This window comes from Danio rerio, chromosome 21 (genome assembly GCF_052040795.2).
Source record: "Danio rerio strain M-AB ecotype USA chromosome 21, GRCz13ab, whole genome shotgun sequence".
In the NCBI taxonomy this organism is placed as follows: domain Eukaryota; kingdom Metazoa; phylum Chordata; class Actinopteri; order Cypriniformes; family Danionidae; genus Danio; species Danio rerio.
The window spans coordinates 15,691,902-15,711,200 of record NC_141041.1 but is presented as its reverse complement, the minus strand read 5'-3'; the positions used below and the strand labels follow the sequence as shown (position 1 = coordinate 15,711,200).

The 19,299-nt window shown below is 36.2% G+C and overlaps 1 protein-coding gene across 2 annotated transcripts in view; it reads left to right on the top strand.

The window, feature by feature from the left end:
• cacna1bb (calcium voltage-gated channel subunit alpha1 Bb) overlaps positions 1-19,299 on the top strand; it is a 259,390-nt gene that overhangs the window by 159,591 nt on the left and 80,500 nt on the right. The window contains exons 21-26 of one of the 2 annotated variants that reach the window (XM_087300946.1): positions 983-1,045; positions 6,488-7,150; positions 10,606-10,775; positions 13,663-13,789; positions 13,927-14,056; positions 18,106-18,165. In XM_087300946.1, the coding sequence (XP_087157072.1) occupies positions 983-1,045; positions 6,488-7,150; positions 10,606-10,775; positions 13,663-13,789; positions 13,927-14,056; positions 18,106-18,165 (1,213 nt within the window). The remainder of the gene's footprint in view (positions 1-982; positions 1,046-6,487; positions 7,151-10,605; positions 10,776-13,662; positions 13,790-13,926; positions 14,057-18,105; positions 18,166-19,299) is intronic. The other variant, XM_087300947.1, reaches the window with a different exon arrangement.

The window sequence follows — 19,299 nt, the reverse complement described above, 5'->3', positions numbered from 1 at the left end:
TTTGCAAAAATAAACATTAACCACTGACTATTCACAGTTTCATCCTTGGGTAGGGAAAATAACACAAATTTTCCCTCACACCTCCAATAATATCCAACTGAGTTCAGCGTCTTTGCGACATGATTTAACCGGGATCTGCTAGCTGGGGGTTTCAATTTTCCCGGGTTTGTGCACGCAACAAATGGCAAATGGGCCAGGCATAGGTTCAGTATCAACGTCACGCCGACAAGGCTAAAGACGATTATCAAGATGATTTATTTAAAGCACTATGAGTTGACTATCTTATAGATGAATCAATAGTTTTAAACTATTGATTCATTTTTCAGATTTAAGCCTGGATATTTCACTTCACTTCGAGCTGTGTTACACTGCATAAAAGGTCATTTTTAAAAACCCATAATAGGGGCTCTTTAACATGTTTGACAACACAAATTATCATCACAAGTAATATATGTGTATATAAACTGTATATATAACCATAGTATTTTATTTACAGTACTCAAACCGTTTTGTTTCAAAACTTGTTTCAAAAGGTTTGCCACAATCGGTTTCTTCAAACAGTTTGAGTAAACTTTACTTATTGGGTTTTACAGTGTAGGTTAAGAACAATATACAGTATCAAACGTTTATAATTGTTTAATGGTTCAAAAGTTGCCAGTATATAAAATAATCAAATTAATTGCTTCATTAATAATTAAAATCATTATTAATAAAACTATATTAACTTCATAAAATTATTATGTAAAAAATATGAATTCTGCTTTTGTTTATTAATTCAAGTTTTGAACTTTTACAATGAGGACTTGCTTAGTGAATCAACCTCCTTCGTTCACATGACCTACTGATCCACTACCTTGAGAGCTAGGGAGCTGATTGAGATGCACCCCCTGACTGCAATCTGCCCCTCTACACTTTTTTTTATTTAGCGTTTGTGTCTCATTTTTTTGTTTTGTTTTTGTTTTGTTTTGTTTCGCATGTGCAGTTTTGTAAAGCAAAATCGAGATGCAATCTCTCGCAGGTCTTCAGTCTGCAGCGTTCATTCACCGTGAGTTCTGCTCTCACTTACAATACTCCTCCTCTCCTCTCTTCTCCTTTCCTCTTCTCTCCGCTCCTCACTCCTGTTCCTTTCTCCTCTAAGCTTTCATTTTGTTTTCCCTATCTGTCTTTCTTGTTGTAGTTGATCTGATTGAGTTTGGGGTTGATTTTACAGCAGTATCAAGGTTTAGGCTTAAAGAAATGTTTTCCAACAGAATCAACAATGTTCATGCCAGCCGCCTATATTAATTTATAGTCATGCATGACTACATGGCTGGTTCTAATGATGTTAGTGATTGATTTGCTGATTTTTAGTGCTCAACAAAGCTGAATAAGATTGTTACTAAACAGTTATTTTGGATAGGTGCTAAGCTGCGCCTTGATTTCCTTTGAATGGATTAGTGTATGGATGGATGGATGGATGGATGGATGGATGAATGGATGGAGAGTTGGATTATGGGTTGAACAGAGAGACAAACAGAGATAGATAGATAGATAGATAGATAGATAGATAGATAGATAGATAGATAGATAGATAGATAGATAGATAGATAGATAGATAGATAGATAGATAGATAGATAGATAGATAGATAGATAGATAGATAGATAGATGTAAGGAGGGATGGATGGATGGACAGAAACAAACACAGACAGACGAACAGACAGACGTATGGATGGAAAGAGAGACAGACAGACAGAAAGACAGACAGACAAAAAGATAGATAGACAGACAGACAGATGGACGGACAGATAGATTGATGGATGGAGGTACAAACAGACAGATGGATAGACGAACAGATAGACAGATGGATGGATGGATAGATAGACAGACAGACAGACAGACAGACAGACAGACAGATGAAGATAGATATAGATAGAAAGATAGACAGGCTGACAGACATATTGTTATTCTTGATAGATAGATAGATAGATAGATAGATAGACAGACAGACAGACAGACAGACAGACAGACAGACAGACAGACAGACAGACAGACAGACAGACAGAAAGACCGACAGACCGACAGATGAATGGGTGGTAGATATAGATAGACAGATAGATAGACAGACAGACAGATTGTTTTTCTTAATTAATGAATTAATAGTTGAAGCCCTGCACAGAGCAGGCAGGTGGGTGATGGATGGATGTAAACATTGAATGAGAGACAAAGAGATAGATAGACATACAGATGGATGGACATACAGTTCGATGGACAGACAGATTGATGGACAGGGAGATAAACAAAAATAGAGAGACAATAAGATAGATAAACTTACAGACAGATGGATGGATAGACAAACTGAGAGATAGAAATACAGATGGATGGGCAGACGGGTGGATAGATAAACAGATAAACACAGACAGACTGATAGATGGATGGATCATAGATAAAGATTGACAGATGGATCGATGGACAGACAGATTGTTATTCTTAGATGGATGGATGGATGGATGGATGGATGGATGGACGCACAGGCGGGCGGGCGGATGGATTGAGAGAAAAACAGATAGACAGACAAATAGATGCTTGGATGACAGACAGACAGACAGACAGATTGTTGTTCTTCATAGATATATCTTGTCCAACAGAGAGTGTGTTATTCCTCATTTGCATGGTCTCTTGTTGGCCTTGGTTAGATGTGTTATGTATGTGAAGGCTCTGAGAGGCTGCCAGCACTTTGATTTTATGCTTTTGAAAGTGCATAACTTTTCCAATATGAATGAAGGCCAAGCTAAACAGAGCAGTGTGAGTGTGCGGTCTGCAAGCTTCATTGACTGTTTGGGTCAACCAGCTCTGTAGTGTGTGAGTTTGGGCTTTAGGATGTATGGTTGTGCATGCAAATTATTTATAATTGTGTGTCAAAATGTTTTCGTTTATTGTTGTATCTGTCTGTCTTTGTGTGTTTTCTTCCTCCTTAGTTCTATTTTCCTTCTCTCCTGACCTCTTTTCATCTAATATTTGTGTTTGTCTTTAACACATCTCGTTTTTGTGTTGTGCGACCCTGAATGTGTCTCAAAGGAGTTATGTCTACACTCCATGTCGTCACTTTGTGAGGTATAGTGCAACGATTTAGGATGCTATTGTTATTTTTGTGCGACTTTGGCGTTTTTATATAATTAGCTCATGCTATTAGTGCATCATTAGGGATTCTGAATCCCTGTTGTTCCATGATGCTCTCTGTCTCCTTTTAACAATGGAAAAGCATTTGGACGTAAGTGAAATGCATGACTCAAAGAGCATGACGAACAGATTACGCTGAAAACTGTAGTTAGAAAAACATCCAAGCCAACCACTGTTTCACGCAGATGCTTGAGAGCCTGTGTAAATCCGTTTGAGCAGAAGTGCCCAAGCTCAGTCTTGGAGGACCAGTGTCCTGCATAGTTTAGCCCCAAATTGCCTCAACACACCTGCCTGGATGTTTCTAGTACACCAAGTTAGAGCTCGATTAACTGGTTCAGTCGTGTTTAATTGTGGTTGAAGCAAAAATCTGCAGGACACTGGCCCTCCAGAACCAAGTTTGGGGACCACATTTGAGTTACAGCTTTAATTTTGTTTTTCTGTGATTTTCTTCTTATTTAATTCAATAGCCAAAGAAACTATTTTAAATTTAAAAGGATAGTTCATCCAAAAATGAAATGTTTGTCATCATTTATTCATTCTTCACTACTTTCTTTCTCCTGTTGAACACAAAAGAAGATATTTCGAAGAATGCTGGTAGCTGGCACCCATTGACTACCATATTTGTTTTCTACTATGAAAGTGAATTTTTCATTTTAATTCAAAAACATTTTAGTCAATTAGTTAATTAATTAATATTTATTTGAATTAATTGAATTATTTATTTATTTATTTATTTATTTATTTATTTATTTATTTATTTATTTATTTATTTATTTATGTATTTATTTATTCATTGTTTTAATTAATCTTAATATTTAATTACATAGCTTTACTTCATGACATTTTAATAATTCTTCAATTTCATTCTTTGATAAAAACGACCTGTGCTTGTAATCGTTTATACAATCATCAAAAAAAAAAAAAAAAAGGATCACTGTTGATCATGACATCATGGGATCATGAAAGTAATAGGATAGTCCTCTCAAAAGTCTGTCATCTTTTACACATCCTCATGTTCTTTCCTTTTTCTGTTGAACACAAACAAAGATATTTTGAAAAATGTTGGGAACCAACTAGGTTGGATTCCTATTGCATTTATTAATTATGGAGTAGGAAGGGACTAAGGTAACACTTTACTTGAAGGGGGTGTTCAGAAGACTATCATTTATATTCATGATATGACACACGTCAGTTTTGTCATTTGCAAATGAAATGCAAAGATAACATTGTTTGAGATGTCTTTGTCTATGACACATTTATAATGACCTCATGACAATCATGTTTATGAATGATATATGTCTTGACATAAGCAGATGTATAATAACCTGTTCTTGTATCTTTTTTAACAAATTGACATATCAAGAAATGTCATAAAATAGTCATAAACATGATTGTCACAAGGCCATTATAAATGTGTCATGAGTTTCATAAGTTATCATTAATACTTTTCTTGACCTCAACTACAATAAAATGTCATTAAATGTCAGTAAATAATTATGACACTGTTCTGCTCCATTCACACCAGACGAGGACGAAGCATCAAGCGTGAGTAATTTACATGTTAAGTCCATGCAAAGTTGCGAATAGACATCCTGTGGCTCGATACGTACAAATGAGGCACGTAAATGACGTGATTCGTCAAAAATCGGAACTTAAGCGGACATTTGCGCCACGTTAACCAACCAGGAGCTTGCTCTTGTGGGGGTGTGATTATGACGTATCGCCTGTTGTTGGTGCCCCAGGCAAAAATCCTCCTGCTGACAACGGACAGCAGTTCATCAAACTGGCCATAGCTCAGTCGGAAGTACCACTGAAAGCTTCCACCATCCAGGTACAGTTTTTGGAGGAGTTGAGGAATTTACAGAGCTGGGTGCACCTCTAAATGGATCTAGTGGACTTGAAATGGCTTGAAATAAATCAACGCTGTTTTTCAGCCTTCATAAAGCACATAAACACAGCTATTCTCTCAATAAAATCCATTTTAGCCATTTAGCAAAAAAGCTAGAGTCACCAGGCAGACAGAAGCCAGCTGGGCTTTAGCTTCAACTCTAGCTTCGTTAATGACGTGAATCTACGTTTTTTTTTGTGAAATGAATTTGACATGCAAATGAAGCGGATTTGACTAACTTGAATGAAGTGAGTAAACTCAAAATGTTTACCTTTCATTAAATTGAGTATTGACACTCATTTTAATGACAAACTAATTTTGTTCTACTGAAAAAGTAATCAAAAATTTTCATGACACAATTACAATAATGGCCTTATGTTTATGACAGATTTATGACACGTTACTGTATTTTGTCTTGGTATGCCAAGTTGTCATGACATTTCAAACAATGCCACCTTTGTATTTTGTATTAAGCATGCGAAAAATTTCATTCACATTCATGATTCATTTCATAAACTTAAGGGTGCTATCACACCTATAGATTGATTGTTTTGTTCTGAAATATTATTAAAATTGTTACAATGTTGCTTTTAGTTCTTGGTGCAATTCACCTTCACATGACAATGTTTCGAAAAGGACCAAATTCAAGACAACTCACATGCCAGTAAACTGTCACGTTGGTCAAAGTTTGGTTTATTTTCCGGGATTCTGCACAAATGTCATAGATCGCTTTTTTTAATTTAAGATGATGAGAAATCGTAAGACAACAGTATAAGTGAAAAGGTGAGCTTTCATTTTGAATGGTGATGCGCACAAACATAGCCATCACCAAATATAAATCTGAGGTATAGAATTTCACATAGCCTCAATTCAGTTTTCATGGGTTGTAAAATATATATATCGATTCTATATCATAAGTTAAACAAAAAGTTAGTGATATTATTTTTTTGATGTTCGACATAAAACACACTTTAACCAATAGGAATGATATCTCTACTCATCATTCTCTCTTTTTATAGCCATATATATGCCTATTGCATATCCATAAGACGCTATGATATAGCCTGGTTTGTTAGTTCGTTGGATCGTACTGCTTTCTCACTACAACTGAACCACTCTAGAGTTCGTTTCAAGAGGGCTGATAACACCTCATTCAGTCTTGGACCGATTGTTTTTGGCATGGATCAGAGCACAAGTCTAAATGAACTGAGCTAAGTGGGGAAAACTCACCATGTTTTTTTTTTTTACCATAAATCATATCATAAATACCGTCATATATGTTCTGCAGAAGAGGGAAAGTTATGTGAGTAAAGCATGACTAGCCTTTAATCCTATTATGATTTTCGATAATTGACAGTGGTTTGCATCCGGATGAGGGTTTTACTGCAGTGAGCCGACAGTGATGCGTGTTATTCAGGCGATGAATGTTTTTCTCCCTCAGTAAAGAGCAGCAGAGGTCACTGCAGAAGTTGTCTATATGGGAGCAGCGCACTAACCAACTGCGCAGACACAACCTGCGTAGCAGCAGCGAGGCACTTTACAATGAATTGGAGCCAGAAGAGCGTCTGCGTGTCTCCTCTGCCCTGCATCTGCGGCCTGACATGAAGACCCACCACGATCGGCCGCTGGTTGTGGAGCACCGAGATTCTGTGGACAATCTCAGATCTGACAAAGACGGAGACACTTCAGAGGGTCAGCCAGCATCCAACCACCAGAGAAAATATCATAAATGTCGAGGGGAGAACGGAGACACCGGCGAGGGACGGCTTCACAGACACCATAGCCAAAATCGAGAGAACCAGGGTGGTCTAGAGCGCAGCAACAGTCAAGATGGAGGACAGAGGAACCACCACAGATCTTCTGGATCTCCAGAGGAGGGCATTGGGATTGAGGAGAGAGAACATAGACATCATCATTCTAGAAGACCCAGAGAAGTCAACGGGAACGGGAATGGTGTGATTGGTAATGGAGGCAGGGGCGAGAGGATACGAGGTCACAGAGAGGGTGAAGGAGGGAATGGAGAGAGAAGGAGACACCGGCCACGGGTTAAAGCACAGTCCACATTGGATGGAGACGAATGTAGAGAGAATGGTGGTAAACGCAGGTAGGTTTTTATAGTGTACAGTGGCACCCAGAAAGTATTTTAATGCTCATTGAAAGCTTTCTGTCAGATTTGGAGACCTGACAGGTAAAAAAACAGTGGACCATAATGGCAGCTAAACCATAAACCACTCGTATTTCCATCTGTTTTAAGCTATGCATATTTGGATCACAAACCTATAGAAAAAAACAGAGTTATGATCATAAACTGTCAATTTTAGGCACTTGTGATCCTATTTTTCAGTCATTAAAATCCCTGATGTCCCTGTCAGAGCTCCGGTTTGGCAATGTGTACATCTTTTGGATATGATTTAGACATTGGCGATGTCGTTATAGCATGAAAGTGCTTTTTTGTTACTTTTATAATTGATGTCGGTTTGTTTTGCGTTTCAATTTATACTTTAATTAGACTTAATCGGCAAATTAAAATAGTTACTGCATATGCATTATAGCATGCAAACCCCTAATGGTGTCATGTCATGTAAAAACTATTTATAGAGACTAAATTAACCAAAATGGTCATTCTAAACCTGTGTACAGTTTTTTCGTGTCTTCTCTGAAACACTTACTTTGCATTTCTATTGTGTTCTATTGTATCTTTTGTCCATATAATTTGAAGTCAATAGGAACCAGATCAGTTTGGTTTCTAAAATCCTTCAAATAACCCTTTTTATATTTATGTTCCACTTAACAGAAAATCCTACAGGTTTTGAGTTATAGCCACAAGAGTTAGTATATAGTGACTTGTATGTTTTCAAGAATAATTAACATATCGCGATATGTTATGATGTCATGATTTTTGATCAACAGCACTATTGATCCTGACATATGTCAGACTGTCATTATATTATGAAAATAAAGGGACACACTTTATTTTGATGGTTTGTTTGTTGAATTTAAGTTACACTGTATCTACATGCCAGCTAATACCCATTTGATTATAAGTAGACTGTTAGGGTTAGGGTTGGTGTAAGTTGACATTTACTTGCAAAGTTTCTTATAGTCAGTTAAATGTCTGTTGAAGCAGCAGTATTAACAGATGTTAAGCAGACAGTCTACTAATACTCAAGTGGACCATCAAAATAAAGTGTTTCCAAATAAAGTGAATCTAAAATATGCATCCAATAAGTGCCCAAATGCAAACGCAGATGTTTTGAAGAATGCTGGTAACCAAACAGTTTTGGTTCCCACTGACCTTTTCTGGATGCACATATGCTCAAATTATTATTTTTTTGCTGCTTGTTCTAACTGTGCATTTAAAATTAGCTAAATCAACATAATTCTTAATTCTCAGCTAAAAACTTAGTTGTTTTATGTTTAGTCCACTTAAAATTGTAAAAACAATTAAGTTAAATTGATCAATTTGTGTTGGGACAACATGAATTAGTTGTGTGAAACCCTGGACTTTTTACAGAGCACACACGCACACACACACTAGAGATGCACAATATATTTACGAAGAATCATTATCACGATAAATTAAATTAGTTTTATGTGCCAAGCATTTGTGTGCTGCATAGGTTGTTTTTACAAGTCTGACCAATCGGATGGAGAAACACAATAGAAACCATCAGACAATATTCTAATGGTTTCCACTACAAATACCTTTTCAAGAGGTCTTACTTAGCTGCTCACTTAGCTGATGATTGATAATAAAGCATGTTTGGCATGCTGTCCCAGGAGAGAGAGCACTGAGCACCGAATATCCTCGAGCCTGGTGTTCCCTTCCATTTGAAGGGTGAGAGAGGTGAGTTTGAGCTCAGGTAGGTCTCGGGAACTCCCCTGCTTATTAAGTTGAAGGAATAGCTGAGATATAGAAAGCTAAAAGTTTATCTTTAAGTTTGCTACTTTAGAGTAGTTAAATTACTTATGATGTACAGTTGAAGTCAGAATTATCAGCCCCCCTTTGAATTTTTTGTCTATTTTTAATATATTTGCCAAATGATGTTTAACAGTGCAAGAACATTTTCACAGTATGTCTGATAATATTTTTTTCCTGTGGAGAAAGCTTTTTTGTTATATTTCGGCTAGAATAAAAGCAGTTTGTAACCTTTTTTAAAAAACATTTTAAGGTCAAATTATTATCCCCTTTAAGCTATATTCGGGGGGCTAATAATTCTGAATTCAACTGCATGTCTTTGAATGGTGGGAGGAAATCGTCAAACCCTAGGAAAAACCCACAAGAGCACAGGGAGAACATGCAACCTCTGCACAGAAACGCAGATTGGTCCGGTGAGGAGTCAAACCAGAGGCATTCTTGCTGTGAGGCAACAGTGCTAAACACTGGGCAGCCATACCACCCTATCAGGAGAAGGTGAGGAAAAGGGGTGGAAGGGGGATTCTTCAAGACAAAAATAACTCAAGTGGAAAACTCAGATTATTTACACTGAGTCAGTATTCATCAGATTGGCGCAAAATTCAGAGCTGATGCGGGACACGCTGTGATCAATCATAAGCACGTGATCCTCTCAAAATTAGTTTATAGATAAACAGCACTAAAACGATTATAAACTATCAAAATCTTAGCTATTAAAATCAATCCATTTCTGTTGGTTTCTGCTGGGGCTGCACAATATTGGAAAAATATGACATGGCGATATTTTGTTTTGCCACAATATATATTTTGATATGAATAACATTTTACCAGATGGTTTGAATAACTCTATTTGAAAAAAAAAAATCATTAATTTAGATCGACTGAGATGATCAAGTTTTTTTCCACGCAGTGCATTTTCACAAAAAGTAATATATTACAAGCAAAAATGAATAAAGAAACAAATAAATAAATAAATAAACATTGCTTTATGGTTTTTTGAGAAGTCAAACAGTATTCAAGCACAGAAATTGAACAATAGAATGTAAAATAATATGGTCATTGTTATATAAATTGTTAACAAGTAGTAATTTTTAATACTTTTTTGTATTTTAATCGCTAATAAATAATCTAATCCTGCTTTGAGACTATTGCAGATACACACATGTGATATCAATGCTCAAATATCAAATATATTGTTCATTTTTTACACATATTCTATTCGAATCTATTAGTTTTAACATGCCACCAATAGAAGACATATAATTACCCACCCTTATGGATACCCACAAGACCAATCCAGTTTCCAATAAAACCTAATATAATTTCCCTTAGAATACCATTAGAACTTCTTTGATGGTTTCTGTAGTTTTTTTTCAACCTTTTAAACAATGCTGTTTTTCCTTTAAACAAATGACATTACTTTGATATTGGGTTATAATGCAATGTCATTTTGTGTTAGACATTTTGATGCTCAATTGATTTACATGTGCATGATTGGACATGTCATTTGTTGCTAAAATTTCTTTTTGACTTTGATGTATATGCACTTAGCAAAGCAATTGAGGTACACTTTGAGATATATTGTGCATCTATATGGATATATACTGTGTTGTTTCAGACATTTGAGCTTTTGGTCATTACAGGAGCAGACCAACAGAAACAGACAGCCTCACAACCAGCCCTCTCCAGTCTCCTTCTGAAGAGAAGCCAGAAGACAAAGATAATCTAAAAAACAGCACTCGAGTGGGTCCAAGCGGAGTCAACATCCCTGTCACCATAACTGCGCCACCAGGAGAGACCACTGTGATTCCAAGTGAGATTTTATTGATTTAATTTTTAAAAAATTTTTAATATATTTTTTTGTTTTGTTTTTATTGTATTTTTTAATCTTGGTTTTATATTTTTATTTTATTATTTTTTTTGTATTTTTTAATTAGATTTTTTATTGTCATTTTATATATATATTTATATATATATATATATATATATATATATATATATATATATATATATATATATATATATATATATATATATATATATATATATTTACATTTAGTCATTTAGCAGACGCTTTTATCCAAAGCGACTTACAAATGAGGATGAGGAAGCAATTTACACAACTAAGAGCAACAATGAATAAGTGCTATAGGCAAGTTTCAGGTCTGTAAAGTCTAAGAAGGGAAGTATTAGTAGTATTAGTGTTTTTTATTTTATTTTTATATATATATATATTTTTTTTTTTGGGTACAGTTAGTGTGATATCCAGAGAGGCAATTGCAGATTAGGAAGTGAAGTGGAGACTAAATAGTTGAGTTTTTAGTCGTTTCTTGAAAATAGCGAGTGACTCTGCTGTTCTGATGCAGTTAGGGAGTTCATTCCACCAACTGGGCAGATTGAGTGTGAGCGTTCGCGAAAGTGATTTCTTGCCTCTTTGGGATGGAACCACGAGGCGACGTTCATTCACAGAACGCAAGTTTCTGGAGGGCACATAGATCTGCAGAAGTGAGAGCAGATAAGAAGAAGCAAGGCCAGAAGTCACTTTGTAGGCAAGCATCATAGCTTTGAATTTGATGCGAGCAGCAACTGGCAGCCAGTGAAAACGGACTAGCAGCGGAGTGACATGTGCTCGTTTAGGTTCGTTGAAGACCACTCGTGCTGCTGCATTCTGGAGCAATTGAAGAGGCTTGATAGAGTTAGCAGGAAGCCCAGCTAGTAGAGAGTTGCAGTAATCCAGTTTGGAGAGAACAAGAGCTTGAACAAGGAGTTGAGCTGCATGTTCAGATAAGAAGGGTCGGATCTTTCTGATGTTATAGAGTGCGAATCTGCACGATCGAGCAGTTCTAGAAATGTGGTCAGAGAAGTTTAGTTGGTCATCAATCGTTACTCCAAGGCTTTTCACCATTTTGGATGCAGTAATGGTTGCCCCATCCGTCTGGATTGAAAAGTTATGGTGTAGAGTCGAGTTGGCAGAAACTACAAGCATTTCCGTTTTTGCGAGGTTCAGCTGAAGATGATGATCTTTCATCCAGTGTGAAATATCCAACAGGCAGGCTGAGATGCGAGCTGGAACCGAGGGATCATCAGGATGAAAAGAGAGGTATAGCTGGGTATCATCAGCATAGCAGTGGTAGGAGAATCCATGTCTCTGGATGACTGGACCTAGAGATGATGTGTAGATGGAGAAGAGAAGTGGCCCAAGAACAGAGCCTTGAGGTACCCCAGTGTTTAGATGCTGTAGGTTGGACACCTCTCCCCTCCAAGACACCCTGAATGACCTGTCAGAGAGGTAAGATCTGAACCATTATATAACAGTGCCCGCAACGCCCAGTGACTCGAGCGTAGATAGCAGGATCTGGTGGTTGACAGTTTCAAAAGCAGCTTACAAGTCCAGCAAAATGAGGACTGATGATTTCGAGTATGCTTAAGCCAGTCTGAGATCCTCCATGACCGAGAGCAGGGCAGTCTCAGTTGAGTGGCCTTTCTTAAAGCCGGATTGCTTGTTGTCCATGAGATTGTTTTGAGTAAGAAAGTCCAGGACTTGATTGAACACTACTTTCTCCAGAATCTTGGCCATGAATGGAAACAGGGATACTGGTCTGTAGTTTTCAAGTAGCATATGGTCCAGGTTGGGTTTCTTTAGCAGTAAGGTTACCCTAGCCTGCTTAAATGAAGTGGGGCATAAACCAGAGTCAAGAGATGTGTTAATTATGTGAGTCAGTGTTGGTATGACTGCAGGAGAGATGGCTTGCAAGAGATGAGAGGGAATGGGATCGAGTGGACAGGTGGTTGGATGGCTAGATAGCACGAGTTTGGACACCTCAGACTCAGAGTTGTAGGTGCAGCAAATTAAGCACTGATTTTTGCAGTTTTGGTGCAAAAGAATGTAGCAAAGTCATCAGTAGTAATTGTGGAGGATGCGGGTGGAGAAGGAGGATAAAGGAGGGAGGAAAATGTTTTAAAAAGCAGTTTTATTTAGCATTAAAAATGTTTTATTTAGCATTTTTGTTATGTTATGTTATTTAGCATATTTTATTTGTTTTTATTTTAGTTTTTACATTTTTGCATTGATTTGTTTTTTATTGTACTTTTATTTTATTTCGTTTTTTCTTTTGTCATTTGTTTTATTTTATTTAAAACATAAATACAATTTTTTATTTAGTTTTTGTTATTATATTTATTTAATTTTAGTTATTTTAAATATAATAATATTTTATTTTGTCATAATTTTATTTTATATATATAAATATAATTATATAATATATAATATAATATAATATAATATAATATAATATAATATAATATAATATAATATAATATAAATTTATTTTATTTGTATGTTGTTTTATTTTTACATTTTTTTTTATTTTAAAAGTTAATTACCATATAATGCCACAAAATGAAAGGATTCCATGCAATCATAAAATGAAGTTCAAGATCAACATCATTCTAGTCATTATGATAAATCAAATTAAATTTTCAAACCATCATTGTAAAACTGTTTAAAAAGTCGTGCGGGTAAACTGATACTGACAGAACATTCATTTTTTAGTTTAAATGAATCCTTTTAAGTAATTTACTAATTACAGAATAATTTCCAAAAAAAGCAGCCCTGCTAAAAAGGCAGCAACATTGAATGCTTATTTACCATGTATGACATGCTCTCCTCATCTTTGCTCTAATGATCATCTATTTGACAGTGAACAACATTGATGGTGACAGTCTGCTGCTGAATGAGGAAAAGAAGGATCTTGATGAGCTAAATCAGAATGCGCCTAAACACATTTTGCCATACAGCTCCATGTTTGTGTTTGGCCCAACCAACCCGTGAGTTAAATCACAAAGATTATGTTCCATTATATATACAGTATATCACATTACTATTCTCAGATTGTTCTGAATTAGCATTTAACTTAAATAACCTCTGCGTACTGTGACTATTATTGTCATGTTTTTTTCTGTAGAGTGCGACGACTGTGTCATTATGTGGTGAATCTGCGGTATTTTGAGATGTGCATCCTCACAGTCATCACCATGAGCAGTATCGCTCTCGCTGCCGAAGACCCCGTGCAGGCTCATGCCCCTCGCAATGATGTAAGAAACTTCTTACTGTACATACTATAAATTATTTAAATGCAATGTCAAAGTTCTCTTCACTTAGGTTGCATTTCCATCAATGCGTTTTTACACTGCAGAAACTCGAGTACTGTTCTAAAAACACCCGCAATGGCGAGCACTTATTGGAAACATAAAAACGTATTTAGCATGACTTTTCGTTTTCAGTTGCGTGGTATTGAACCACCCCTCCACCATTTTGTTTGGACGGCTAGCTGAAAAGTGACACTGATGGGCTCTGCATTTTTCAATTTGCAACAGCGAGCACTCATTGGTAAAGTAAAAAGTCTTTAGCAGATTTTTTGGTTTCAGTTGCGTGGTATTAAACCACCCCTCCACCATTGTGATTGAATGGCTAGCACAAAAGTGAGACTGATGGGTGCTCTGTTTTTTTTTTATTTGCAATGGTGAGCAAAACTGTAAAATGTCATGTCATGTCATTTTCATCCCCTTATCCGGGGCCGGGTTAAGATACTTACTCCAGCTTCTCTAGGGGGATCCCGAGGCATTCCCAGGCCAGCTGAGAGACATAGTCCCTTCGGCATGTCCTGGGTCTTTCCTGAAGCGTCCTTCTGGTGGGACATGCCTGGAACACCTCTTTAGGTAGGCGTCCTGGAGGCATTCGAAACAGATGCCCGAGCGACCTAAGCTGACTTTTCTCAATGTGAAGGAGCAGCGGCTCTACTCCTAGCTCCTCCTGGGTGACAGAGCTCCTCATCCTGTCTATAAGGGTGCAACCTGTCACCCTGCGAAGGAAACTCATTTCGGCCGCTTGTATTCGAGATTTTGTCCTTTCAGTTATGACCCAAAGCTCATAACCATAGGTGAAAGTAAGAACAAAGATTGACCGGTAAATTGAGAGCTCTGCCTTTCGGCTCGGCCTCTTTACCACAACGGTACCTGAACCGGACCCCCTCAAGCCCAAGGCTGTGCTTTGAAATTCGGTCCATAAAAGTTATGAACAGAATTGGTGACAAATGGCAGCCCTGGCCTCCGGCAACATGCACTAGAAACAAGTCTGACTTATTGCCGCCAATGCGAACCAAACTTCTACTCTGTTCATACTGGGCGAATACAGCCCTTAACAAAGCGCCTCTGACCCCATACTCCCACAGCATCCTCCACAGAATGCCATAAGGGACACGGTCAAATGCCTTCTCTGAGTTCACAAAACACATGTTGACTGGTTGGGCATACTCCCATGAACCCTCAAGCACCCAGGTGAGGGTATAGAGCTGGTGCAGTGTGCCATGGCCTGGACGAAAACCTCATTGTTCCTCCTGGATCCTAGGTTCAGTCATCGACCAGATCCTCCTCTCTAGTACTTTGGCAAAGACTTTCCCAGTGAGGTTGAAGAGTGTGATCCCCCATAGTTAGAGCACACCCTCTGGTCCCCTTTCTTCAAAATGGGAACCACCACCCCAGTTGCCCAGTCAAGAGGTACTTTTCCCCGACCTCCATGCGACATTGTAGAGACGTGTCAGCCAAGACAGCCTCACAATATCCAGTGACCTAAGATACACAGGGTGAATCTCCATGAACCGCCACTTTATCATGGTGGAGGGGTTTGAGTGCCTGAGTGATCCTAAGAGCTATCTTGTCGGGGACTAGTGCCCCTGGTTGGATCTCTGAAGGCAAAAAGGTCTTAGGTGACAGGTCAGACTAAGTGCGGTTCAAAAACCCCTTATGAACTTATTTACATTGAGGACCGCGATGATGTATGGCGCAGCAGGGGCCCCAGCCTGGAGCCAGGCCTGGGGTTGGGGCTTGTATGTGAGCGCCTGGTGGTTGGGTTTTTGCCCACGGAACCCAGCTGGGCTTAGCCCGACGGACAGATGTGGGACCATCCTCCTGTAGGCCCACCACCTACTGGGGTAGTTGTAAGGGGCCGGTGCATTGGGGAACGGGTGGTGGTCGAAGGTTAGGACCACAACAACCAGGTCATCGGGCACAGAAACTGTAAAATGTCTTTGGCAGATTATTTGTTGACAGGTGCGTGGTATTGAACCACTCCTCCACCATTTTGTTTGGTCCGCTAGTTGAAAAGTGACACCAATGGGTGCTGCATTTTTCAACTTGCAACGGCAAGCACTCATTGTTAACTGTAATATATCTATAGCAGATTATTTGTTTTTTTAGTTGTGTGGTATTGACCCACCCCTCCACCTTTTTGTTTGGACGGCTAGCTCAAAAGTGACACAAATGGGTGCTGTGTTTTTCAATTTGCAACGGCAAGCACTCAGCGCTAACTGTAAAACATCTTTAGTAGATTATTTGTTGACAGTTGTGTAGTATTGAAACATTTCACATCCACTTTGTATGGCTTGCTCAAAAGTGACACTGCCTTTTTTTTAACTTGGAACGCCAAGCACTTATTGGTGACCATAAAGTCCCCACTCATCACCTCGCTATGCTACAGGCCCTCAAAAGCGCGGTGCTACCATTGACAACAACAGAAATCAAATGCACAGCTGAAGACCACTTTGGTGGACACACAGCCTAAGTGCATTTAACAACTAACTAACCTTGGATTATTCCACTTATACCATGGTCACAAACCAATGGTTAAAGTACAGTATGCTTCCAATTTCACTTCATTTCGACAAAGATGGACAAATGTCAGTAGAGAAGAACAGCACCATCATATGCTAATCGCAGCTTGTGTTCTGCAAACTTTATTGTAATATAATTTCCAAATATCACTTTTTTTCTAAAAAATATTAGCTTTAAATAAAGATTTCTTTGTTAAAGCTTATAAACAAACTCAAAAAAGTATTGCTTTCTATTTTGAAATAAGAAATGTTTGTTCTTTTTTAATTGTTCTTTGTAATCTGGCAATTCAATGTTACATTCAGAGCTGGTTCATGCTGAATGTAACTTCGTTTTTTAAGATAACTGTACTGTCACACATAGATTACAATCATAAACAAAAGCATGAAAACTCCTAATCTGTTTCAAATGTGAAATTGAAAGAAGTATTTGCACAGTCGAAAAAAAATGTAGCTTAAGAATAATTTTGGAATCGAATCAAGACTCCCAGAATCAGAATTGGATATTAAAAGTCCCTTAAGATTCCCACTGCTAGTGTTTATGTAACTTAAAAGCAGTTCTGTAGGGCGGTGTGACAGCTGTTGTCTGAACTGTCACGCTGAGGATTGTCACCAGCCCCACTAACTGGCTTTTGTACCATGTTATTATTTTTCATAACAGCCTATGAGCGGACTTAAGCACGCAGTGTGCCTGCATTAGCCCATGAGCACAGCTTATTAAGCATAGCTCTCAGAGATACTGAGATATACATATAAACATGTGTCAAAGAATAAATGCCAAGTTTTCCTTCCTGATGATGCATTGAATTAATACATTTTAAAAATTATGCTAATTTTACTCACAGTTTTTTTTTTTAACAAAGTCACTTAATTGCTTTATAAAGTGCACATGCTTTCAGTTTTTGTTTATTTCTACTGTGAGTTTTGTTGTTATCATCTTCCATGGCATTGATATTATACCAAGCACTAGCAGATTTACCTACCTTATTGAAAATAAAATACCAAGCTATGGCATAGCATAACATTATATGTAATTATATGTAAATAGCTCTCGGACATATTGAGAATTACATATTAACACGTGTCCAAGAATCCTATTGTCCACTGTCTTTTTCTTCCAGATGATACATTGAATTGGACTCAGCTCATGCTGTATGATGCATCTCCACTTTCAACCAATATTCCTCAACTGCTCATGTGGGAGGAACTTGAGTCTTTATTAAAAAACATCTATTTTTGTCTCTTAGAAAGTATATGTACATGCCTGCTCTGTTTTGGAGATTATTGAATTAGCCGCTGAATGATAGCTGTAGTGGGGCTAAGCACTGTTGTTTACGCAGAATTCTTTTGGATTATTTGTGGCATCATCCACTTTTTTTGTAGAGACGGTCTGTGAGACTGCAGAAATAGGAAGAAAATGACTGTGTATGATAAAATTTTATTTTTAACACTTGCATTGTCCTTTTGTGGTTCCCTCAGGTGCTGAAATACCTTGATTACGTCTTCACTGGTGTGTTCACATTTGAGATGGTTATAAAGGTAAAAATAACCCTCTTTTTTCATCAAATCATAGATCTATTATGTAATTATAATCTGTCAATAAAATTAAATAAAATTAGGTTGTTAAAACTTGAGAAAATAATCTCAAATAAATGTGTAAAAAAATTTACTTAAATTATTTTTTTATTGATTGATTATAATTGTAAAAGTGTATGTATGTGTATGTTTGTATGTATGTGTATATGTATCTATGTATGCATGTATGTATGCATGTAAAAAATAAATTTATTCATTTATTTATTTATTACTTTTTATATGTAATATATATTTTAGTGTGCGATTAACACAAAAATATATTTTTAAATATTTTCAATCCTTTTGTTTTGTTTTCTAGATTTTATTTTCTTGTTCAAAATCCTACATTTATTTGATACAATGACAGCAAAAACAGTACAATGTTGTGAGACATTATTACAAAAAAATGTAATATACTTCTATGATATAAAGATACATTTTCAGCATTATTAATCTATATATTATATATAATATTCTATATAATATATTCTATATATTAGTCTTCAGTGTCATGTGATCTTTCAAAAATCATTTGATTTGCTGCAAAAGAAAGACTTTTAATTTAAAATATGAATAATAATAAATGTTTATTATTATTATCATTATTATTATTATTAATAATAATAATATTATTTTTATTATTATTATTATAACTTTTATTATTATTATTATTATTATTATTATCATTATTATTATTATTAATGTTACTTTTACTTTTTACTGTTATTATTATTATTATTATTATTACTATTATTATTATTATAAATTTTATTTAATTTTATTATTCTCAATATTATTATTATTTTTTTTATAATTTTAATAATAATAATAATAATAATAATAATAATAATAATAATAATTGTTGTTATTACTATTATTTGTATTAATATTAGTAGTAGTAGTGGTAGTGGTAACATTATTATTATTATCATTATTATTATTATTATTATTATTATTATTATTATTATTATTATTATTATTATTATTACTATTATTATTATTATTATTATTATTATTATTATTATTATTATTATTATTATTATTATACAATTAAAAACTTTATTTATTAAAACTAAAACTATAATTATAATTTTTAAT